Source organism: Sturnira hondurensis, unplaced genomic scaffold, assembly GCF_014824575.4.
Source record: "Sturnira hondurensis isolate 20B ecotype Veracruz unplaced genomic scaffold, ASM1482457v3 Scaffold0009901, whole genome shotgun sequence".
NCBI lineage: Eukaryota > Metazoa > Chordata > Mammalia > Chiroptera > Phyllostomidae > Sturnira > Sturnira hondurensis.
In genome coordinates this window covers 1,868-19,800 of record NW_028082532.1, presented here as the reverse complement: position 1 = coordinate 19,800, position 17,933 = coordinate 1,868, and the positions used below count along the sequence as shown (strand labels likewise).

Below are 17,933 nucleotides of genomic sequence, written 5' to 3'. Positions count from 1 at the left end.
ACAGGCTGACAGTGACCAGAGGGGAGAGGGGAGGGAATTTCAGGGGAAATAAGGGAGGGATTTAGAGGAACCTATATAAAGGATACATGGACAACAACTGAGAAGGGTGGAAATGGGAGGGAGGGGGAGGATGGGGGGTGGGATGGGATGGGAGGAAAAAAAATTGGAGAGAGAAAAATTAAAAATTAATTAATTAATTAATTAATTAAATTAAAATAATAATAAGGTCCCTAAAAAAAAAGATTGAGAGATGGACACATAGACAGCTATAAAATAAAGTACACAAAAGCAAAAAAAAATAAAAGAAATTATTTAGACTGAAGAAAAATGGTAACAGACAAACTCAGAAATTCAGGAAGGAATGAAGACCATAGAGATGGCAGCTGTGGGGGGCACAGTGTATGGACTCGGAATCTCCTCCAAGGAATGACTTTTTGCTGGTAGTGCTATGGCCACTACCGGCACACAGCCTTCAGTCCTCAGAATCTTCAGAGATCAACTCAACTACTTTGCACAAAGTCAGACCCTTCTCAGGGCATCCCACATTCAACAACTGGTTGAGATGAAGGTACAAAGGCCCAGCCATGTTGATTCAGCGTAGGGCCTCTCTAAGGCCATTCTAACTCCACAGCTCCCCATGGGGATCAGGTGAGGTTTGAAATTGCATATTGATTTCCCCTTCTGCAAACTTGCCCTTCCTTTCAGGTGTTTCTTCCAACTGTCCTCACTAATAAACATCCTCTACTCAAAACTCTCTCTTGGAGTCTGATCCCAGGAGAGCCTGCAACAGCATCAACAACTCAAAGCAACCAAGATTTTAAAACAAAATGGTTTGCTTCTAACACTTCCCAGTGCTGTTTCTAGTACTTTTTTCTATTGCTTTCCTTAAACACAAATGAGATTTTGTTTTTAAGATTTTTTCTAGTTTTTTGAAAGATAAGGCATACACACTCTAGCTAAGAAAATTTCTAAATTGTTTGCTCAATGTTCATGTATGAATAGCATTTTTCCTGTGAATAATTAACTGATTGTGACTGTCACATGAGTTTTGTTACAACATCCAAAGCTATTTCTTAACCACAGGTCTTCTCCCTAATCTTAGGCAGAAATTATCAAATGTATGTCAGTGATAACAAGGAAGAAAAGTGTACCAGTTGTTGCTAAATTTTAGCCACTGTGCAGATTGATTTCTCAAATACGATATAAAACCAAAAAGCAACTGAGTTATTTTATTAACTAGCACCATTAACTGAAATACTCATGACCTTATTAGGAGGAAATTTAGCTATTGTGGAACTGTCTCATCTCTTTATTTCTATTCTCAGCCTATTGGCGTCCTTATATCTAACTTCTCATCTTACTTCTCAATCTTAGAAGTTTTTCTCTTCTTTTTCAAGGTTAAAAACTCCCTCCCCTCTCTTCTCAGACCTTGCTCTCTGTTACTGAGAGGACAGAGATAATTATCACTCTTAGGACACAAACACAAAAATATTTAATGCCTATTCCACTATACTTGTCTCTATGAGGACTCTCTGTGGAATCCCCCAGTCCGCCAATGGATTGTGTTATATTTCCAGGCACCTTTGCAATCTTCCTTCTAGTCCTCCTCTTTCCCTGTACTGAATTTAACATCGTCCTCGGCAAAGAAACCGCCCTTCTCAGCCACCAACACATTGCAGCAGAATCGTGGGCTTTGTAAAATGGACATCGAAGGCAGGAGCTCCGACTCCTGCTGCAAAACAAAGTTTTTATTAAGTGCCACTCGCACTGAATGAGACACTGCTTCCACATTATTCTCTGAAAATATTGCTTTATTATATTATTTTCCTGTTCACAAAACAACAGATGGCTCCTCAGTGCTTATCGCACAGTCTCTAAGTCACACTGTTTAGCTATCAAGGTCCCCTAAAATGCAGCCTTATTTCCCGTGACTGTACAGCACACAATCTCCACTCCATCAGGTGAGGGTTCTTTCCCTCCCCAACCACCTTGCCTTTGCTCATGCTGCACATCCACGCCTGCTCCACCTTTCCCCAGTGATCAAAAGTTCTAATTCAAGGCCCAGCTCAAGGCCCATCTCCTCCATAAAGTCTTGGACAAGTCCATCCCACTATAATTTCTCCTATCTTTGGATTTTTACTAGTTTCATAGACAATTTCAAGATGAACTGATTGTTTAAATGTTCTCTTAAATTGTCATCACAGCTTGATTTTTGCCCAACTTACCTTGCTAATAACTTTTAGACACTATCCACAGACACACACATCTTCCATATTCACTGTTTTTAACAATGACTTTCCATTAATTTATTAATTGTTTAAGCATGGATGTTTAGAGAAAACACTTCTAAAATTACTATATGTAAATTCGCAACTAACACAAACTAGAAAAGGAAGATAGAACTGAAATTAATGAGGACAACCCCTTTTTTCTCCACAATTGCTTTTGTAAAACACCATATGATTTCGCAATTGCTTTCAATCTTATGTTCCATCTTTTGCAAACCTGCTGAAACTACCTAACAGCCTGGTCTTGATTTTCTCTCTTCTTCTTATTACGGCCTGCCCCCTAGTGGAGCATAACGATAAATGGTCAAAATTAGCCCAAGGAAGAAAAAAGTGGAGAATACCTTTTCAGTAATTTGTAATCTCAGCATCAGTGACTTTTATAAAGGCTAGAATCATATTAATTGTAATAGCAAAATAAAATTTCAACTTAAGGAAAACATAAGCGATAATTGGCTAAAATAAGGAGGAAGAAGAGGTGTAGCATGAAGGGAACACAAAGAAAGGAGACCAAACCCAGAATTGCCAGGTTGCTCTGCAGCGGACCGCTTACGCATTTTCATCTTTTCCCTCAGGTATTTTCTGAATAAACCTTGTCTACCAACCCCCACATTGCTTGAATTTATAAGCAAATGAGTAAATACAAAAGTAGATAGATTTTGTAATTCTGTGTTTTACATCAAAGTCATTAGCTCCCTTGTTCCTTTATGCATTTACCTCGGACGTTAGTCAAAGTGAGTTATTGGTGTTTGGCAGCATTCAAAACAAAGCGATACTAGTAATAAAGTTGAATTCATGCCCCAGATGGCTCGCTTCTCATTTACTCTAAACTATTTCATGGTCAATTTATCATGCCGAATCACTGCACGTAATTTGCTTTCCTGTGTCTTGATTCCAAAGCGTTCGATGGCTTTCTAACTGTACAAGCAGACAGTAGTGTTCGATACATGTAGTGTCCCCTAGCTGTGCTTAGAAATAGTTTTAAAATTCCAGCCTTTAAACCATTACAATTCAAACTTATCCATTATGTTTTAGTCTTTTGAGAGGAATGAAATATTCATGTATTTAATATACAGTGGGCATCCAACATTATATTAGCTTCAGGTGTACGACATCGTAGTTTGGCATGTATACATCTCACAATGTGTTCGCCACAGTAAATGTAGTAACCGTCTATCACCATGCAAATCTATCAAGCTATTTTATATATATATTTATATATTTATATGTATATGGTCATTTATATACATGGTCTTAATCTTGATTTTGTTTTCCCTTTACCCAAGTCAGTGCAGCTTGACATCAATGGCTTCCCTGCTGAGCTGGGTGCTACAGAGATTCCTGCACAAGGTTTCTCCAACCAAATCTCAACTACTGAAAACGTCAGATCACTTCATTTGTTTCATGAGTAGATATCCCACCAAGTTTAACGGGTATTGGCTTAATTTTTTTTCTAGTGGTGCTATCAATAGTGGTGCTTTCTAGTGAAAAGTATCATGCTAAATATTAAGGGAAGTTGCCTATTCAAATGTTTAGTGATGCACACAGATGTGCCCAGGTGTGAGCCTGCCACGCACTAGCAATGTCAGGCGAATCATTTCACCTCTCTGAGCCTCAGTCTCTACCTTCGTAAAATGGAGAAATGTCTTCTGTGCCTATTTCACTGCAGATCAAAGGAGAAAAAGTGTGTGAAAAACCTGCATAGAAAGGTATAGTAGTACAGTGTGGTTATTTTGTGTGTGCACATCAGTAAGATTATCATGTGGAAACAGGTTTGGTTTTTTGTTTTGTTTTGTTTTTTTTTTTTTTGCTGGAGGACAGGCTATGTTTTTAAGTCACCCATATGAGAAAAAATACTTTTTCTTCTTTTAATTATCAAATTATAAAATTTAAAACCAGCTACACTGTTTCCTTGCAACTGCTCCCATTTACTAAAAGTGAAACCTGAAAACTCCCTCCCACATCAACTCCTACCAACCCTCTATAATGAAACCAGGACACCCCCACACGGTTCCAAGTTCTCTACAACACCTACGGGAACCTAGGTGTTGAAGAGTGTGTCCTCAAGCACAGAAAGTGTCTGTTTTTCTTTTTTTCCTCTTTATTGAATGTATTGGGGTAACACTAGTTAACAAAATTATGCAGGTTTCAGGTGCACAATCCTACCACCCCAAGGCAAGTCCCCGTCCATCACCGTCTACCCTCCTTACACCCTCCTCCACTTCCCCCTGAAAAATGTCTCTTACAGCCTACACATGTTGAAACTAAATACAGACATGCATCACAGATGCACCACCAATGAGTATATTACATTTTTTAAAGCACCTGGTCACAGAGAGAGAAAGCAATAAAAATTTCTAATTTATACTGTTCATAATACAGACCTAAATGAGTTGGGATTATTATTTAATTCTTTTGAAAGGGAAAAGAAGATAAAGATAACCCAGATGACTTGGATTGCTACTGGAAAGTATTTAATCTATTCTGTCTTGTTCAAAAAAAGTGGGGAAGGGGGAAATAAGGAAGTGGGGAGTGAGGCAAATCATATAAATGAGTATACTGTAGTTGGATACAAAGTAAAATAAGTATGGCAAAGAGGAAAATAAGGTTAATAAAGTGAAACGCATCTGGGAGCAACCCCACCCCCCACATCTATGACTGTGTTTATCTCGTATTGCTCCGTAAGAAAGGCAAAGAAAGCTCAGGAAAAGCTGACACCAGGTCTCTCCCCAGCCATTCTCCTGTCACTCTTCCGAAGACCATTCAGACTTACCAACCACTAAGAAGACTGTCAGTACTGGCAGTAGCTGTAAGTCAGAAGTTCTCCCCAAGCAGGGCATTTCTGTTCTCTTGTGTTCTGCCCTTCACTCAGTCCTTCTCCTCCACCTAAGTATGAAAGGAGCTGTGGACATGGTGAGGCTCTTTCTAGTCAGCTTCTCCGTGCTCAATCCTCTCAGCCCATCAGCAGCAGGACCCTCCTGTCCTCCCAGTCCCTTCCTCCAGCTCTGGGTTTCAGACTGAGAAAACTCTTGGAACAGAAGAAACTTCTTCTCTGGAACTTGACACAGCAATAGATTTCCTGTGTGAAGCACTGAAGCAAGGACGGAGGAAGCAGATTGATTATCTTTCAGCTCATTGGTCCTTCTCTCACTTCTGCTCTACACATAAATTTTAAAGTAAGGCACTGAATGTGCCCAAAATAAACAAATTTGTCTAAACTTCAACTAGAGTGCAAAGCAGACTATTTACCTATGTTTGGCCCACCCCTTTAAACTTCCCAGGCATGATAACTTTTTAGAAATTTTCTCCAAGTTGAAGAGGTGGACAGCCTCAGTAATAAAGTTCATAATAAAGCATTTTCCTTGAGAATTCTTGCATGAAATACTGCCTATAATATTTACAAATCTAAGTTCTTCATAAGTGTATTACTTTCTTATTGCTACTGTAACAAATTATCATCAATTGAGTGATCTGAAACAACAAACATGAATCTTATAGTCCCAGGAGTCAGATGTTCACAATGGACCCTATGGGACTAAAATCAGAGTGTGGGCAGGGCTATGTTCTTTCTGGACACATGAAGAGATTCTGTTCATTGACTTTTCCAGCTTCTAAAGGCCACCAGCGTTCCTAGGTTTGTAAGTGCATCATTCCCGTCTCCTGTTCCCATATCACATTCTCTGATTATAAACCTCCTACCTCCCTCTTATAAGGACCCTGTGATTATATCAGACCACCCACATAATCCAGGATAAGCTCCCTATCTCAAAATCCCTAACTTAATCACATCTGCAAATTCTCTTTTCCTGTGTAAGTTTGCTTATTCACAAGTTTCAGAGGTTAAGTCACAGACTCTTGGTGGGGTCTGGGGGAGGCATCACGATTTTGATAGATTTTCAAAATCTATCAAAAGAAATCTATCGTGATAGATTTTCCTCTATCACGATTTTGTAGTTATTTCCATTCATGTTCACTTTGAAGAGCTAGACTGATCGTTTGAACCAAATTACAAATAAACACCCATCTTTAGTTGTCACGGGGCTGTAATCAAGACTTACAAAATACAAACAAACAAAAAAACCTCTGCCTTAATGTGCTAGTTCATATGCGTGTAGATTATGTTTAAGGAAAGAAATTCTCTATGTGCTAAGAATTTCTTATGCCAAGGCAAAACTCTCCAGGAAGGGGAAGAAAGCATTGCAAACAGGAAAAAGACTAAACAACATGCATTTTTTTCTTTTAAGTTAGCAGTTTCATCTTTTCTCTTGCCAAACAGTAAGTAAACTATATATATATCACACCCCTTCCCCCTTCATCTTCACAGCTTTCCTTTCAGGGAATCAATTTGATTCACACAGAGAAATCAGGTGCTGGAGAGCGTGTGACACTCAAAGACATGAGCTCTGTGACAATGGTGGAAACAAAAATGACTTCCCTTCTGTCTAATATTGTACCAGATGTCAGGAAATCCATGTTGAACTGCCATTTGAAATACAATGTTCTGGCTTCCACCACATTGATGTTAAGGTTCATAGTAGTTAAGACCATGAGTTTTAGTAACAGGTAGACCTAAGTCTCTGCTGGGCAATTACTAGTCTGATGATACTAGGTGAGTTTCTTATTCAAGTCAGTAACCTGTTTTGTTCCGTTCATATCGTACTTACATGAGTGTTTTCTTATGTCATCAAAATTTCTTGCTGATCATTTATTTGAATGCCTGTTCAGTGACAGCCAGAACTAATGCACAGAAGGGCTGCATAACCTGCTTAATGTCTCAAAGGGACTCGGTGACACAGCTGAAAGCAAAACTCACATTTCATGTTTGCCAGCCCTGTGTTTTTTCCACTCAACTCCTCTCATCTGAAATTTCAGGCAACTCCCCATGTACTCATCTCAAGTCAGACCACAGTCTGCAATCAGCACTTTAAGAATCACATGAATGGTATCAAAAACCATAGAAATCTCGAAGTAGATTCGGCAGGATGCAACTTCTTCCCCACCTCCTCCATCGCCTCGGCCCCACCACCAACCTCTCAGCTCCCACCTTCACTTCTTGAGGAGGCACGTGTCTGGAAGAACAATAAAAGGACTGAGCATTTGTCAGCACAACCAGCCACCAAGATATGCCATGGAAGTCAACATAATAAAAGAGAAGGCTGCTTGTCTAGTATATGCACACCTCTGAAATAATGAAAGGACCCATATTTTTCTTGTCTGTGTCCCTGGGGCACCAGGCCCAAGAAGCAGAGCAGGAAAGCAGATGAGACCAGGAAAGCAGTACAGCTCAAACCCAAAATCCCAGACTTTTACTCCACCAGTCTTTCACGCTCTCTGCAATATGGCCAATTAAGAATCAGTGCACACAGCGCCGCCCTGGCTGGTGTAACTCAGTGGATTGAGCATGGGCTGCAAACCAAAGGATCATGGTTCGATTCCCAGTTAGGGCACATGCCTGGGTTGCAGGCCTGGCCCCCAGCGGGGCCCATGTGAGAGGCAACCACACATTGATGTTTCTCTCCCTCTCTTTCTCCTTCCTTCCCCCTCTCTCTAAAAATAAATAAATATAATATTAAAAAAAGAATCAGTGCACACAAAAGAGTAACAACACAAAGTGACTTCAATCAATACTGTGGTGACCAAAACAAAACGACGTGGTAAGTTTTGGTGATCTTTAGTAAGTTGGAGCTGTTTTAAGACATAATGCCCCCCAAATTGATTTTGCGCATAGTTGATTTAATAAAAAAATCTGCCTGTGAATGTTTTTGAAGTACACTTTTTTGTTTTTCAGTTAGATGTATTTCTTTGTCTCCGATGTCATATTCGGACCCAGCCACACCTCAAACAAGTTGGAAGACATCACTCTATTTCTGTTGGCACGTTTCCCCTTCATGGGGAAGCTCGTGTGGCTCTTGAACGCTCACAGCACAGACACTAAGCACCTGCTACTACTGACCCCTTGTCCTCCAGTGCATGCTCTTTCACCTCCCAAATCTGGTCCTGACTGGTGAGAACTCAAGGACTTGCCTGCCTCTGATGCCTTAGCTCAACCTTCTGGATATGTCTCTTTGCAAAAATGGGCCAGCCCCTACGTGCCTTGTCATTCGTACTTTCTGTAAACTTTCTGAAGTGTGTGGCCTTCCACAGTGTGCACACACATGCGTACCCACACAAAGGTGCTACTGAACACTGGTCCCATCCTGCTGTTCCCAGAGTAGTAATGTAGCCGTTTCAAAGAGGTGAAAGAAGAACGCCTAACACTGTGAAGTATTTCAAGGAACTCACACTCCATTCTTTATTTTGCTCCCCTTCTGCCCTCATAGAGCAATGAGTACAGATGCGAGGCTAATGATTTGCCTCAGAGACGCCATTATTCAATGGCTGCAAAAAAAACAGCCACTCTGCTGGTCAGGTCCTCTTTCCCTGTTCTCCAGTTCACTTCTCTGCAACCTTCGCAGACCTGAGCTCTGAAAACAACTCATCTGTATCCCTGGATCTCCTTCCATGCACAGTAACTAAATGTGCTAGTGAGTAACTTAAAAGAGCCCCCACAAAATTAATAGATCTACTTTTACGTTCTACTGTATCACTGATAGTCACCCTGAACATTTTCGCTTTCAAAGTACAGTTGGTGTTATGTCATGATTCTCCTTTAAAAGTGAGACAAAACATATACTAGATGAGAGTTAATCATTATTTTTCAACATAAATTCACAGAATGGGCAAAGAGAACAATTTAGAAATCAATGTTTGAAAGTAAAATATGTGCAATATCAAATAAAAAGTAAAACCAGGGCAAAGAAATTAGTAACCACATATTATTTTACCAAGTATCAGTGTTAGACCTCCGTGGTCACATCCATAGTAAATAGTCAAGGTCAAGCCCTTAGCTTAACACCTAGGCTTCGTTCTAAGCACTTTCATAATGTGGCCTCATTCAATATATAAAGTAAATATCCTTGTTATTCCTATTTTTTCAGTTTAGAAGTTAAGTAAATTGTCCAATCGTGCTGCTAATTAAGTGATGGAGAAAGGATTCAAGCCCAAGAAATCCCACTCCAAAGTCTGTTTCTTAATTATGTGGCTAATTGCTTTACTGGGTATTATTTTTATTCTGTCTTGTCTCCAATGTATCTTCCACATTCTTGACCCTCCCTAAATCTAGTCATCTACTCATTCACTCTTTCTTCCAGTTGGGCACTCTCACAACCTCATAGTTTGTCTGTTTAGAAGAGAGAGGCCGAGAGAAAGAGAAAAAGAAACTGTGCTTCTCCAATCATATTTGCCATAAGAGCATTCTCTGCTGCCCCCTGGAGATAATTTGGTGAAACCGAAGTTAATGTTTTCGTAAATTCATTTAGCAAGTTCAGCCACAGCTGCCCTTTGACAGCTTGATTGCAAAGTATGCTGACATGCTAAACACTGCACATTTATTTATATCTTTTGGAAACTAGTTAAACAAAGCAAATGGCTTCTTGATGGATAGTATAGATATCATAACCTGAAGAAATATTACTGAAAAGAAGAATAATGAATCTTCTGAGATCCCAAGATGGCTTAATAGAAACAGTAAAGAGCTAAATGGGTAGATGGGTGGATGGATGGATGGATGGATATGTGGATAAATGGATGGACTAATGAATGGAAGATAGATTCAATGTCTCATTTCAGAGAAATCTGAAGTCGATGGTCATAGGTTGGGTACCCTGGGAGGCAAACCTTGAAACAGAGTTTAGTGTGAAGAATGGTTATTAAGGAGTAACCTTGGATCATCTCTTATAGAACTGAAGAGACAGAAACTAGTGTGGGCAGAGGGAGATGTCAGACTCTCGGGTAAGCCCATGACAAGCTCAGCTAACCCCATGGGGAAATCTGAGAGTTTGAACCCTTTGGAGATGTTCTCTGCTGAGCTGAAATGCCATATCTTAATATTCCTCAATCTACCAGTCATTAGATATAGCTGGTGGAAGGAGCATGATGTTGGGCGAGGCTATCCATAAGGAGTTCTAAACTGCCAACAACATTGGAACAATCAAGTCCTTCATTGAAGGGAGTCAGGTGGTACCTCACAGCATCTGCAACGTGGACAACCCCCCTCCTGGGGACCATCCACACTACACCCTCTTCCCACATCCCCCTACCCCACCCCACCCCAAAGAGAAACTGACATGGAGAGGGGAGGAACACTGGCAAGAAAAGAACACTTTTCCCGTGGCATTAGAAAGGAGAAGGACGTCTAGAAGTCCCATCACCCATTTCCTCTCCCTCCAAACTTATGACCAGCCTCTCAATTAGTATCTGAGCCTCCTCATGCCCCTTCCAGACCTCCCCAACCCCGCCTGTGAATCTTTGGTAGGTGATTTTTTCAACTTCAGTAATAAATAGCAATTCTCTCCTCCCTCCCCTCCCACACACGCTATTTTAGAGGCAGTTCTGTTATTTTCATCTATGAGTGACAACTGGAAAGGGGAAGTCAACAAAAATACAGCAATAAACTGGAACAAATGAAAAGCTGAGTCCTATTCGTTGGCTAAAATCTAACAAGCAGCAGAGTATTCTGAAAAGAGGCAGGTACCATCTGATCTCCCAAATGCCCTGATTACTAAAGTCAAGAAAGACATTTTAAAACTAGCCAAATGGAATCTCAGTAAATGTCTCAGGAAGCATCAAATTAATAAATGTTTTCTGCATGACTTTCTAGTAAAAGAATATGAAACATTAAAATTGTCAGTTATAGAAGCTGTCTGTAATGTCATTCAATTTTCAGTGGACACTTTTGAGGGAATGACAAATGTTCTGTTGAATCATAATAGTTTTATTATGTCAGTGGCTTAAAATTCCTATTTCCAAATTACATATTTAATCATGCTCTCTTTTATAAGGGGATGTATGTTTTAATAAACAACTGGAAAGTAATATATATATATATATACATATATATAGTTCTAAAATGTCTTTGATTCTTTTGTCATTTTTATAATTTCTAGAGTTCTAGTTTTGTCATTTTAAATATAAAAAGAGTACTTTAAAGTCTCTGATTTTTTTCAGAATTTTAAAAATAGTTCCTATTTTTTTACCAAATATCAATGCTAAGACCTCAGTGGTCACAGCCATAGTAAATAGTCAAGGTCAAGCCCTTAGCTTAACACCCAGGCTCCATTCTAAGAACTTTAATAATATGGCCTCATTCAATACATGAAGCTCCACTTTTGGAACTTATGTATAAACTTTAAGTTCCTATTTTTATAAAGTTTCTAAAGTTTCTAAACTATAAACTTTACAGTTCCTATTTTTAAAGTGGCTATGGGTAAATCTCTATTATCTTTCATTTCTATTGGCTCTTTCTGTGAAGTCTGGTTTTCTCTCATACCAGGCATCATGTTTTGTTTTTCAAATTATAGAAATAATCTGAGGACTTTATGGTTTTATCTGTCCTGAGAAGATTTTCATTTACTTCTGCCAGGAATCTGTAAACCTTAGCAACCTGGAATCATCGTAATCCAATTTTAAGGACAGATTGCCTAGGCCACCAGCTGCCCGGAAGCTAGGTTGCAGTACATGTGACTGCGTAGTGAAGTGTAGTTTTATTTTCTCCTATCTCTTCCTACCTCTGTCCACCTTAAAAAACTGTAACAACACTACTTCACTGCTCTTCTACATCAACAAATATTTCCAGGGTCAAAGAAGTTTCAAGAGCCAGCTCCATTCATCTGTGTCTCTTTATTTTTCTGGACCTTGGCCAATTCATTCTTCATTACTCCGAAAGTTCCCTAGTACCTTCCACCAGATGAGGAGGCTGAGGATGATAATTATTTCTAGATTTTCTCCTTGTCTTCAGTGGGAGAGTTGGTCAAAATGTTCCATTCTTTGATTCTTTACTTTTTCCTCATCTCTCACAATCCATCAACAAATTATTTTGGTGCCTCCTTTGAAAAACTTTTAAACTTGACCATTTCATTAATCTCCACTGTACTGGATTAGGAAGAAAAAGTTATGATTTCAAAAGCATTGTTTTAAAATAAATCATGATGTGATTGCACTTGTGGGTGGCAGCAAAATAGAAAAAGATACTAGAAGCTGAAGAACCTTCGCATTTGGTAGCTGCTCCAATTTATAACAAGTTTCTTCCATCTGTTCTATTAAAGTCCTTGTTTCTTTTGGTCACTTGTAACACTGATTATGTTCATGAAACACAAAAGCTCAGGTATTCCATACATTGAATTTACGAATTTTAAAAGTCAGAAGTCCTATATCAGTATATTTTCCCTTAAAGTAGTTTGTGCTCCATTAATACCTACCTAAATTATGTTTCTGTGACTGCTTTCTTATTAGTGATCTTTCTTCCTTGTGTGCTTTAATTCTCCTTACTTATTTAACATGCTGCTAATGGTTTTGGAGTGGTTTAATATGATTTGAAAGTGTGTCTAGGGAAATTTTTTAAAGAATACTGTTATGAATCAATAAAATAGACTTAAAAACAGTACTGTTATGATTATTTCACCTTTGGAAAAGGAAAAGGGTTATGAGACTGTTGCAAATGTTTAGATGATCAATGCTCTGAATCGAGAAAAGGAAGTAGATAGGATCTTTTTGTTATTTAGTGTTTCTATATTTTACTTGGCTGAACATGATAAAGCAATTAAACCTGTAGGAAGTGGTGCCCTGCTGCTAACACATCTGTCCTAACAATGGAAAAATATAACTGAATTTCTGCTGCTGATGTAGCAACTCCAGGGAGAACAAACTAGGAGTGAGCTTGCACCCCAGCCTGATCCAGAAACCCTAATTCTCCTAAAGTAGCACCCCAGGACCAGTGGCAGTGGGAATACAAGCAGCCATGTCTCCATTTTCAAAAGGAAGTCACTCTTGTTACCGCAGGACACCTCCACCCCCACGCCTTCAGGAGACCCCAACCATTACAATGTCTTGGGAGATGCTGCTGGGAGAAAGGATGTGGGCAGTGGCATGGGGAGTAGGCTGCTTTTATCTTTGTCCATTGGACATGTATTAAATAATCTCTGTTTTAAAATGATGTTTTATGACTTCTCAATTTGCTTTGCTTGATATAAGAGATCAGAAAAAGAAGGAAATAAATTATTACCATTGCTAAAAGAATTAAGTTCTTACAGGAATGTGTCATCAGGTATTTAATTTAATATTTGTCATAGGTCTGTTTGGAAGCAAATAACAACCCAACCCCTTGGCCCCTAGGTTATCAGTATTAATAAATAAGACCCAATGCCCAGATTGGAACTAGTTTTTTAGCAGTGACATAATAAAATACTTCCTGAGCATTTTTTTGCTTTATTTGCAGTTTTATTCCATTGTTTTACTTCCCAAAGATTTCCCTTTATTTAAGTACAAAAATTAGGTAAAGCAATTATGCTTTATATACACCAATTTTTATCTGTATCAAATGGGATTATTTAAACAGATGACTTTAAAAGGCTATCAAAATAATGCCTCTACAAGGCAAAGAGGTGCATGATATAAAATTGTCTTTCTATAAAAAGAAATAAAAAATGACTGAGGACCCTGGCCAGGTAGCTAGCTCAGTTGGTAAGGATATGCCAAGGTTTCGGGTTTGATTCCTGGTCAGGGCACATGTAAGAATCAACCAATGAATACATAAATAAGTGGAACAACAAATCAATGTTTCTCTCTCTCTCTGTCTCCCTCCTTCCCTCCCTCCCTCCCTCTATCTCCCTCTTTCTGTCCCTTCTTCTCTCTCTCTCTAAAGATCAATAAAATATTTTTAAATGACTGAGGGATCAAAATATATTTGCAAATAGTTATTATAAAAGTAATACCTTCTTGGCAAGAACAATTAAATGGTAGCACAAAATGATATTTTTTAAAGTGAAAATATTCTTTCAAGGGCTCTAATTTCCATCTGTCTTTCCATTCCCACACTTCATTTGTGGTAGCCAGAATATGTCCTCCCCAAAGATATACACATCTGAATCCTTAGAACAGTGAATACGATACTTTTCATGGCAAAAGAGACTTGACAAATGTGATAAGTCAATTAGCTTGAAATTGGATTCTCTGGGTGGGCCCAATATAATCACAAGTGTCCTTGTAAAGGAAAGAAGGAAAAGGAAGAGTCAGACTCAGAGAGAGAACAGAAAGATGCTACGCCTCTGGCTTTGAAAAAAGAAGAAGGAGCCACGAAGCAAGGAATGCAGGCTGCCTCTAGAAGCTGGAAAAGGCCAGGAAGAAGTTTCTCCTCTAGAGGTGTCAGAAGGACACAGCCTTGCCAACACCTTGATTTTAGTCCAGTTAAAGCTATTTTGGACTTCTGACCTCCAGAACTATGAGACAGTAAATTTGTGTTGTTATAAAGCCACTAAGCTTGTGGTACTCTGTTACAGCAGCGATTGGAAACGAATACATCATTTAACCATTACTATACTTGCAGATGTACATAGACAACTCTGTAAATGCTGTCTTCTGCAATGCATACAAAGGCCTGCTATGATATTCTTTGACTATTGTTCCACCTTAGTCCTGATATGTGAGGGGCTCAGGTGAGAGTGCAGTTGGCGTGTGTCTAAATATTGTAAAGTTAACAAGATAACAAACTGTAAAGCAAAATGTGTTCTATCCTCCTACCTGAACAAATATGATTTCAACATAAAAAAATTAATGTCAATCTATGGTTTGTATAAGAACACATGTTGGCAAAATATCAAAGGTAGCCAAATTTAATTACTATTACATAAGTGTGGGTGTTCTCCTGATGGTCCATCTGTGTTTGGAAGAGTCATATGTAATTCACAAGCCATTATATAAGTACTCCATCAATCCTTTTCTTTTTGCCTACAGAATCCCATTTCCCCCTCAGCAAACTGACTACTCACATATTTTGCCTAGCCTTTTTTTCTTTTGAGTTAGCTGTATGTTTTGGAAATATACTAAAGTTCCTTATTCTCTGAATATTTATCTCCTCATCTGCCTCTTGATTCCAATAAATAATTTATAGGAAGTTAAAAAGCTACTTATTTTTATTTTAAATTTTGTCAGAAAGATAACATACAGAGCTTTTTGATAGATTTGAAACTTACCCCTTCATTGTCTTACTTGGTTTTGGTTTTTTTACAATATAAGAATCTTATCATTTTATTCAATATTTGTTAGTTTAAACTATCTACACTTATTATACTGTTGTGATACTCAGTTTTATTCCAGCCATCTTGTTTCCATCTATTTACCATACTTTTTAAGGTTGCTTAATTATCCTTGTCTAATATTCCCATTAGAAGAATTCAGGAACTTTTGGACAAGAGGATGGCATAGGTAATTGCAGCACTCGCCTCCTTCCATGACCACATTGGAATTACAACTAAACTACAAAACAACCACCATTCAGAACCACCTGAAACTTGGCTTAATGGAATTCTTACAACTAGAAAATTAAAGAAGAAGTCTCATGCAGACTGGTAGGGGCAGCAGAGATGCAAAACAGGCTGGTCTCACACCTACATGTGGTAGATAAAATTTGGGAGCAATATCTTGACAGGAAAGGTTCCCTCTGAGGAGTGAGGGATGAGGTCCCAGTCACAAACCAGGTCCCCCAGCCAAGGGTTCCAGTGCCAAGAAGAGAAGTTCCCATGACTTCTGGATGTAAAAACCAGTGGGGATTGAGGCTGAAGGAGTTGGAGAGCTTCTGAAGTTCCAGGCCTGTGCACAAACTTACTCAAATTCACTCCCTCTGAGCTCCAGCACTGGGGCAGCAGCTCAAAAGGCACCAGGGGCATATAGGGAGTAACTTAACTGTCTTGCATCAGGATGAGAGTTTTGCATCAGGGTGAGAGTTTGGGGGAACTTTACCCCAGACGGAAATGGTGGCAAAGGCCATGGTTCCTTTGATGAGTACCCCCCACCCAACAGAGCCAGTGGGCTGGTGATATAAGTGGGCAGGTGATATATCTGAGACTCCATCAAGTTGGTTCACAGTTTGCCCTGCTCTGGTGATTCTCTGAGGCCCAGACCCCAACTTAGGGCCCCACATGAGCTGTTTCCGTGGATTTTCCACACAAATGACTTGGCTTGGCTCATATTTCGGAGTTTCTTAAAATCTCTGAAACGAGCAGCATCTCATCTCAGTGTGCCTCGTACTTCTCACTAAGTGGCCCCAGACCCAGAACTAACAACAGCTGGCCTTGGATCACAGCTTGGCCTTGTCTGGGCACTTCCAAGCCCAGCATAACTAGTAGCCATCTATAGATTGCTTTGTAATTCATGACAGGTGGCTCCAGGAAGAACACAGATGGCAGCTGACCTTGGCCTGCACCTCCCAGAAGGCCCCAGAGCCAGCACACCCAGTGAATAGCTTCGGGCCACATCAAAGCACCACCACCCAACCACCTTCACAAATGGCACACCCGAAGAGACAGACTCAGCAGGCGCCAGAGCCCCTGCACAGCTGATCCTCCACAGTGGCCAGGGGTTGGTGGGCTCAGCCTGTCTTTGCAGCTGATTGGTCTGGGGATAAATTCCTCCCCACTTCACATGCCAATAGCAATCAAGGCTCAACCACAAAAGAAGGGTATACACAGCCCACACAGCGGGGACATCTTAAGTACCCAGTTTGGATGATCCAGGAGGCTGTGCTACTGGACTCTACAGAACACCTACTACATTAGGCCATTCTACCAAGCCTGGGAGATATAGCAGCTCTAAATAGTACATAGAAACAAACACAGGGAGGCTGCCAAAGTGAGCAGACAAAAAAAATAGGACCCAAATAAAAGAACAGAACAAAACTCCAGAAAGAGAACTAAATAAAATGGAGACAAGCAATCTACTTGATGCAGAGTTCAAAATACTGATTGTAAGGATACTTAATGAACTTAGCAAGAACTTCAACAGCATAAAAAAGGACCGGTCAGAAGTAGAGGATACACTAACTAAAATGAAAATGCTTTACAGGGAATCAACAGTAGAGTAGATGAAGCTGAGAATCAAATCAGCAATTTGGAACATAAGGAAGCAAAAAACATCTAATCAGAACAAAAAGAAAAGAAATCCAAAAAAATGAGGATAGTGTAAGGAGCCTCTGAGACAACTTCAAGCATACCACCATCAACATCATGAGTGTGCCAGAAGGAGAAGAGAAAGCAAGAATTTGAAAATTAATTTTTTTTAATGATGGAAATCTCCTATAACCTTGTGAAGAAAGTCGACATACAAGTCCGGACTTGAAGAGAATCCCAGACAAGATGAACCCAGAGAGGTCACACCAAGACACATCACAATTAAAACGCCAAAGGATAAAGACAAAGAGACAATTGTAAAAGCAGCAAGAGAAGAGTAGTTCGGTAGTTAATTATCTGCAAGGGAGCTTCCATTAGACTGTCAGCTGATTTCTCAACAGAAACGTTGCAGGCCAGAAGAGATTGGCAAAAAATATTCAAAGCGATGAAAAGCAAGAACCTACAACAAAAATTATTCTACCCAGCAAAGCTATGAGTTAGAGTTAGAGGACAGATAAAGAGCTTCCCAGACAAGAAAAAGTTAAAGGAACTTATTGCCACCAGTAGTATTACATAAAATGGTAAAGGGTTAGTCTCCTTTAAGAAGAAAAAAAAAGATAAAAAATATGAACAATAAAATGGCAATAAATGCTTATCTTTCAACAGCTGAATC

At 39.4% G+C, this 17,933-nt stretch overlaps 1 protein-coding gene across 2 annotated transcripts in view; it reads right to left on the bottom strand.

The window, feature by feature from the left end:
- Positions 1-5,432, bottom strand: part of CD200R1 (CD200 receptor 1) — a 34,906-nt gene extending 29,474 nt beyond the window's left edge. The window contains exon 1 of one of the 2 annotated variants that reach the window (XM_037058091.1): positions 5,059-5,432. In XM_037058091.1, the coding sequence (XP_036913986.1) occupies positions 5,059-5,125 (67 nt within the window). In that variant the 5' untranslated portion in view covers positions 5,126-5,432. The remainder of the gene's footprint in view (positions 1-5,058) is intronic. The other variant, XM_037058092.1, reaches the window with a different exon arrangement.
- Positions 5,433-17,933: the final 12,501 nt, after the last annotated feature.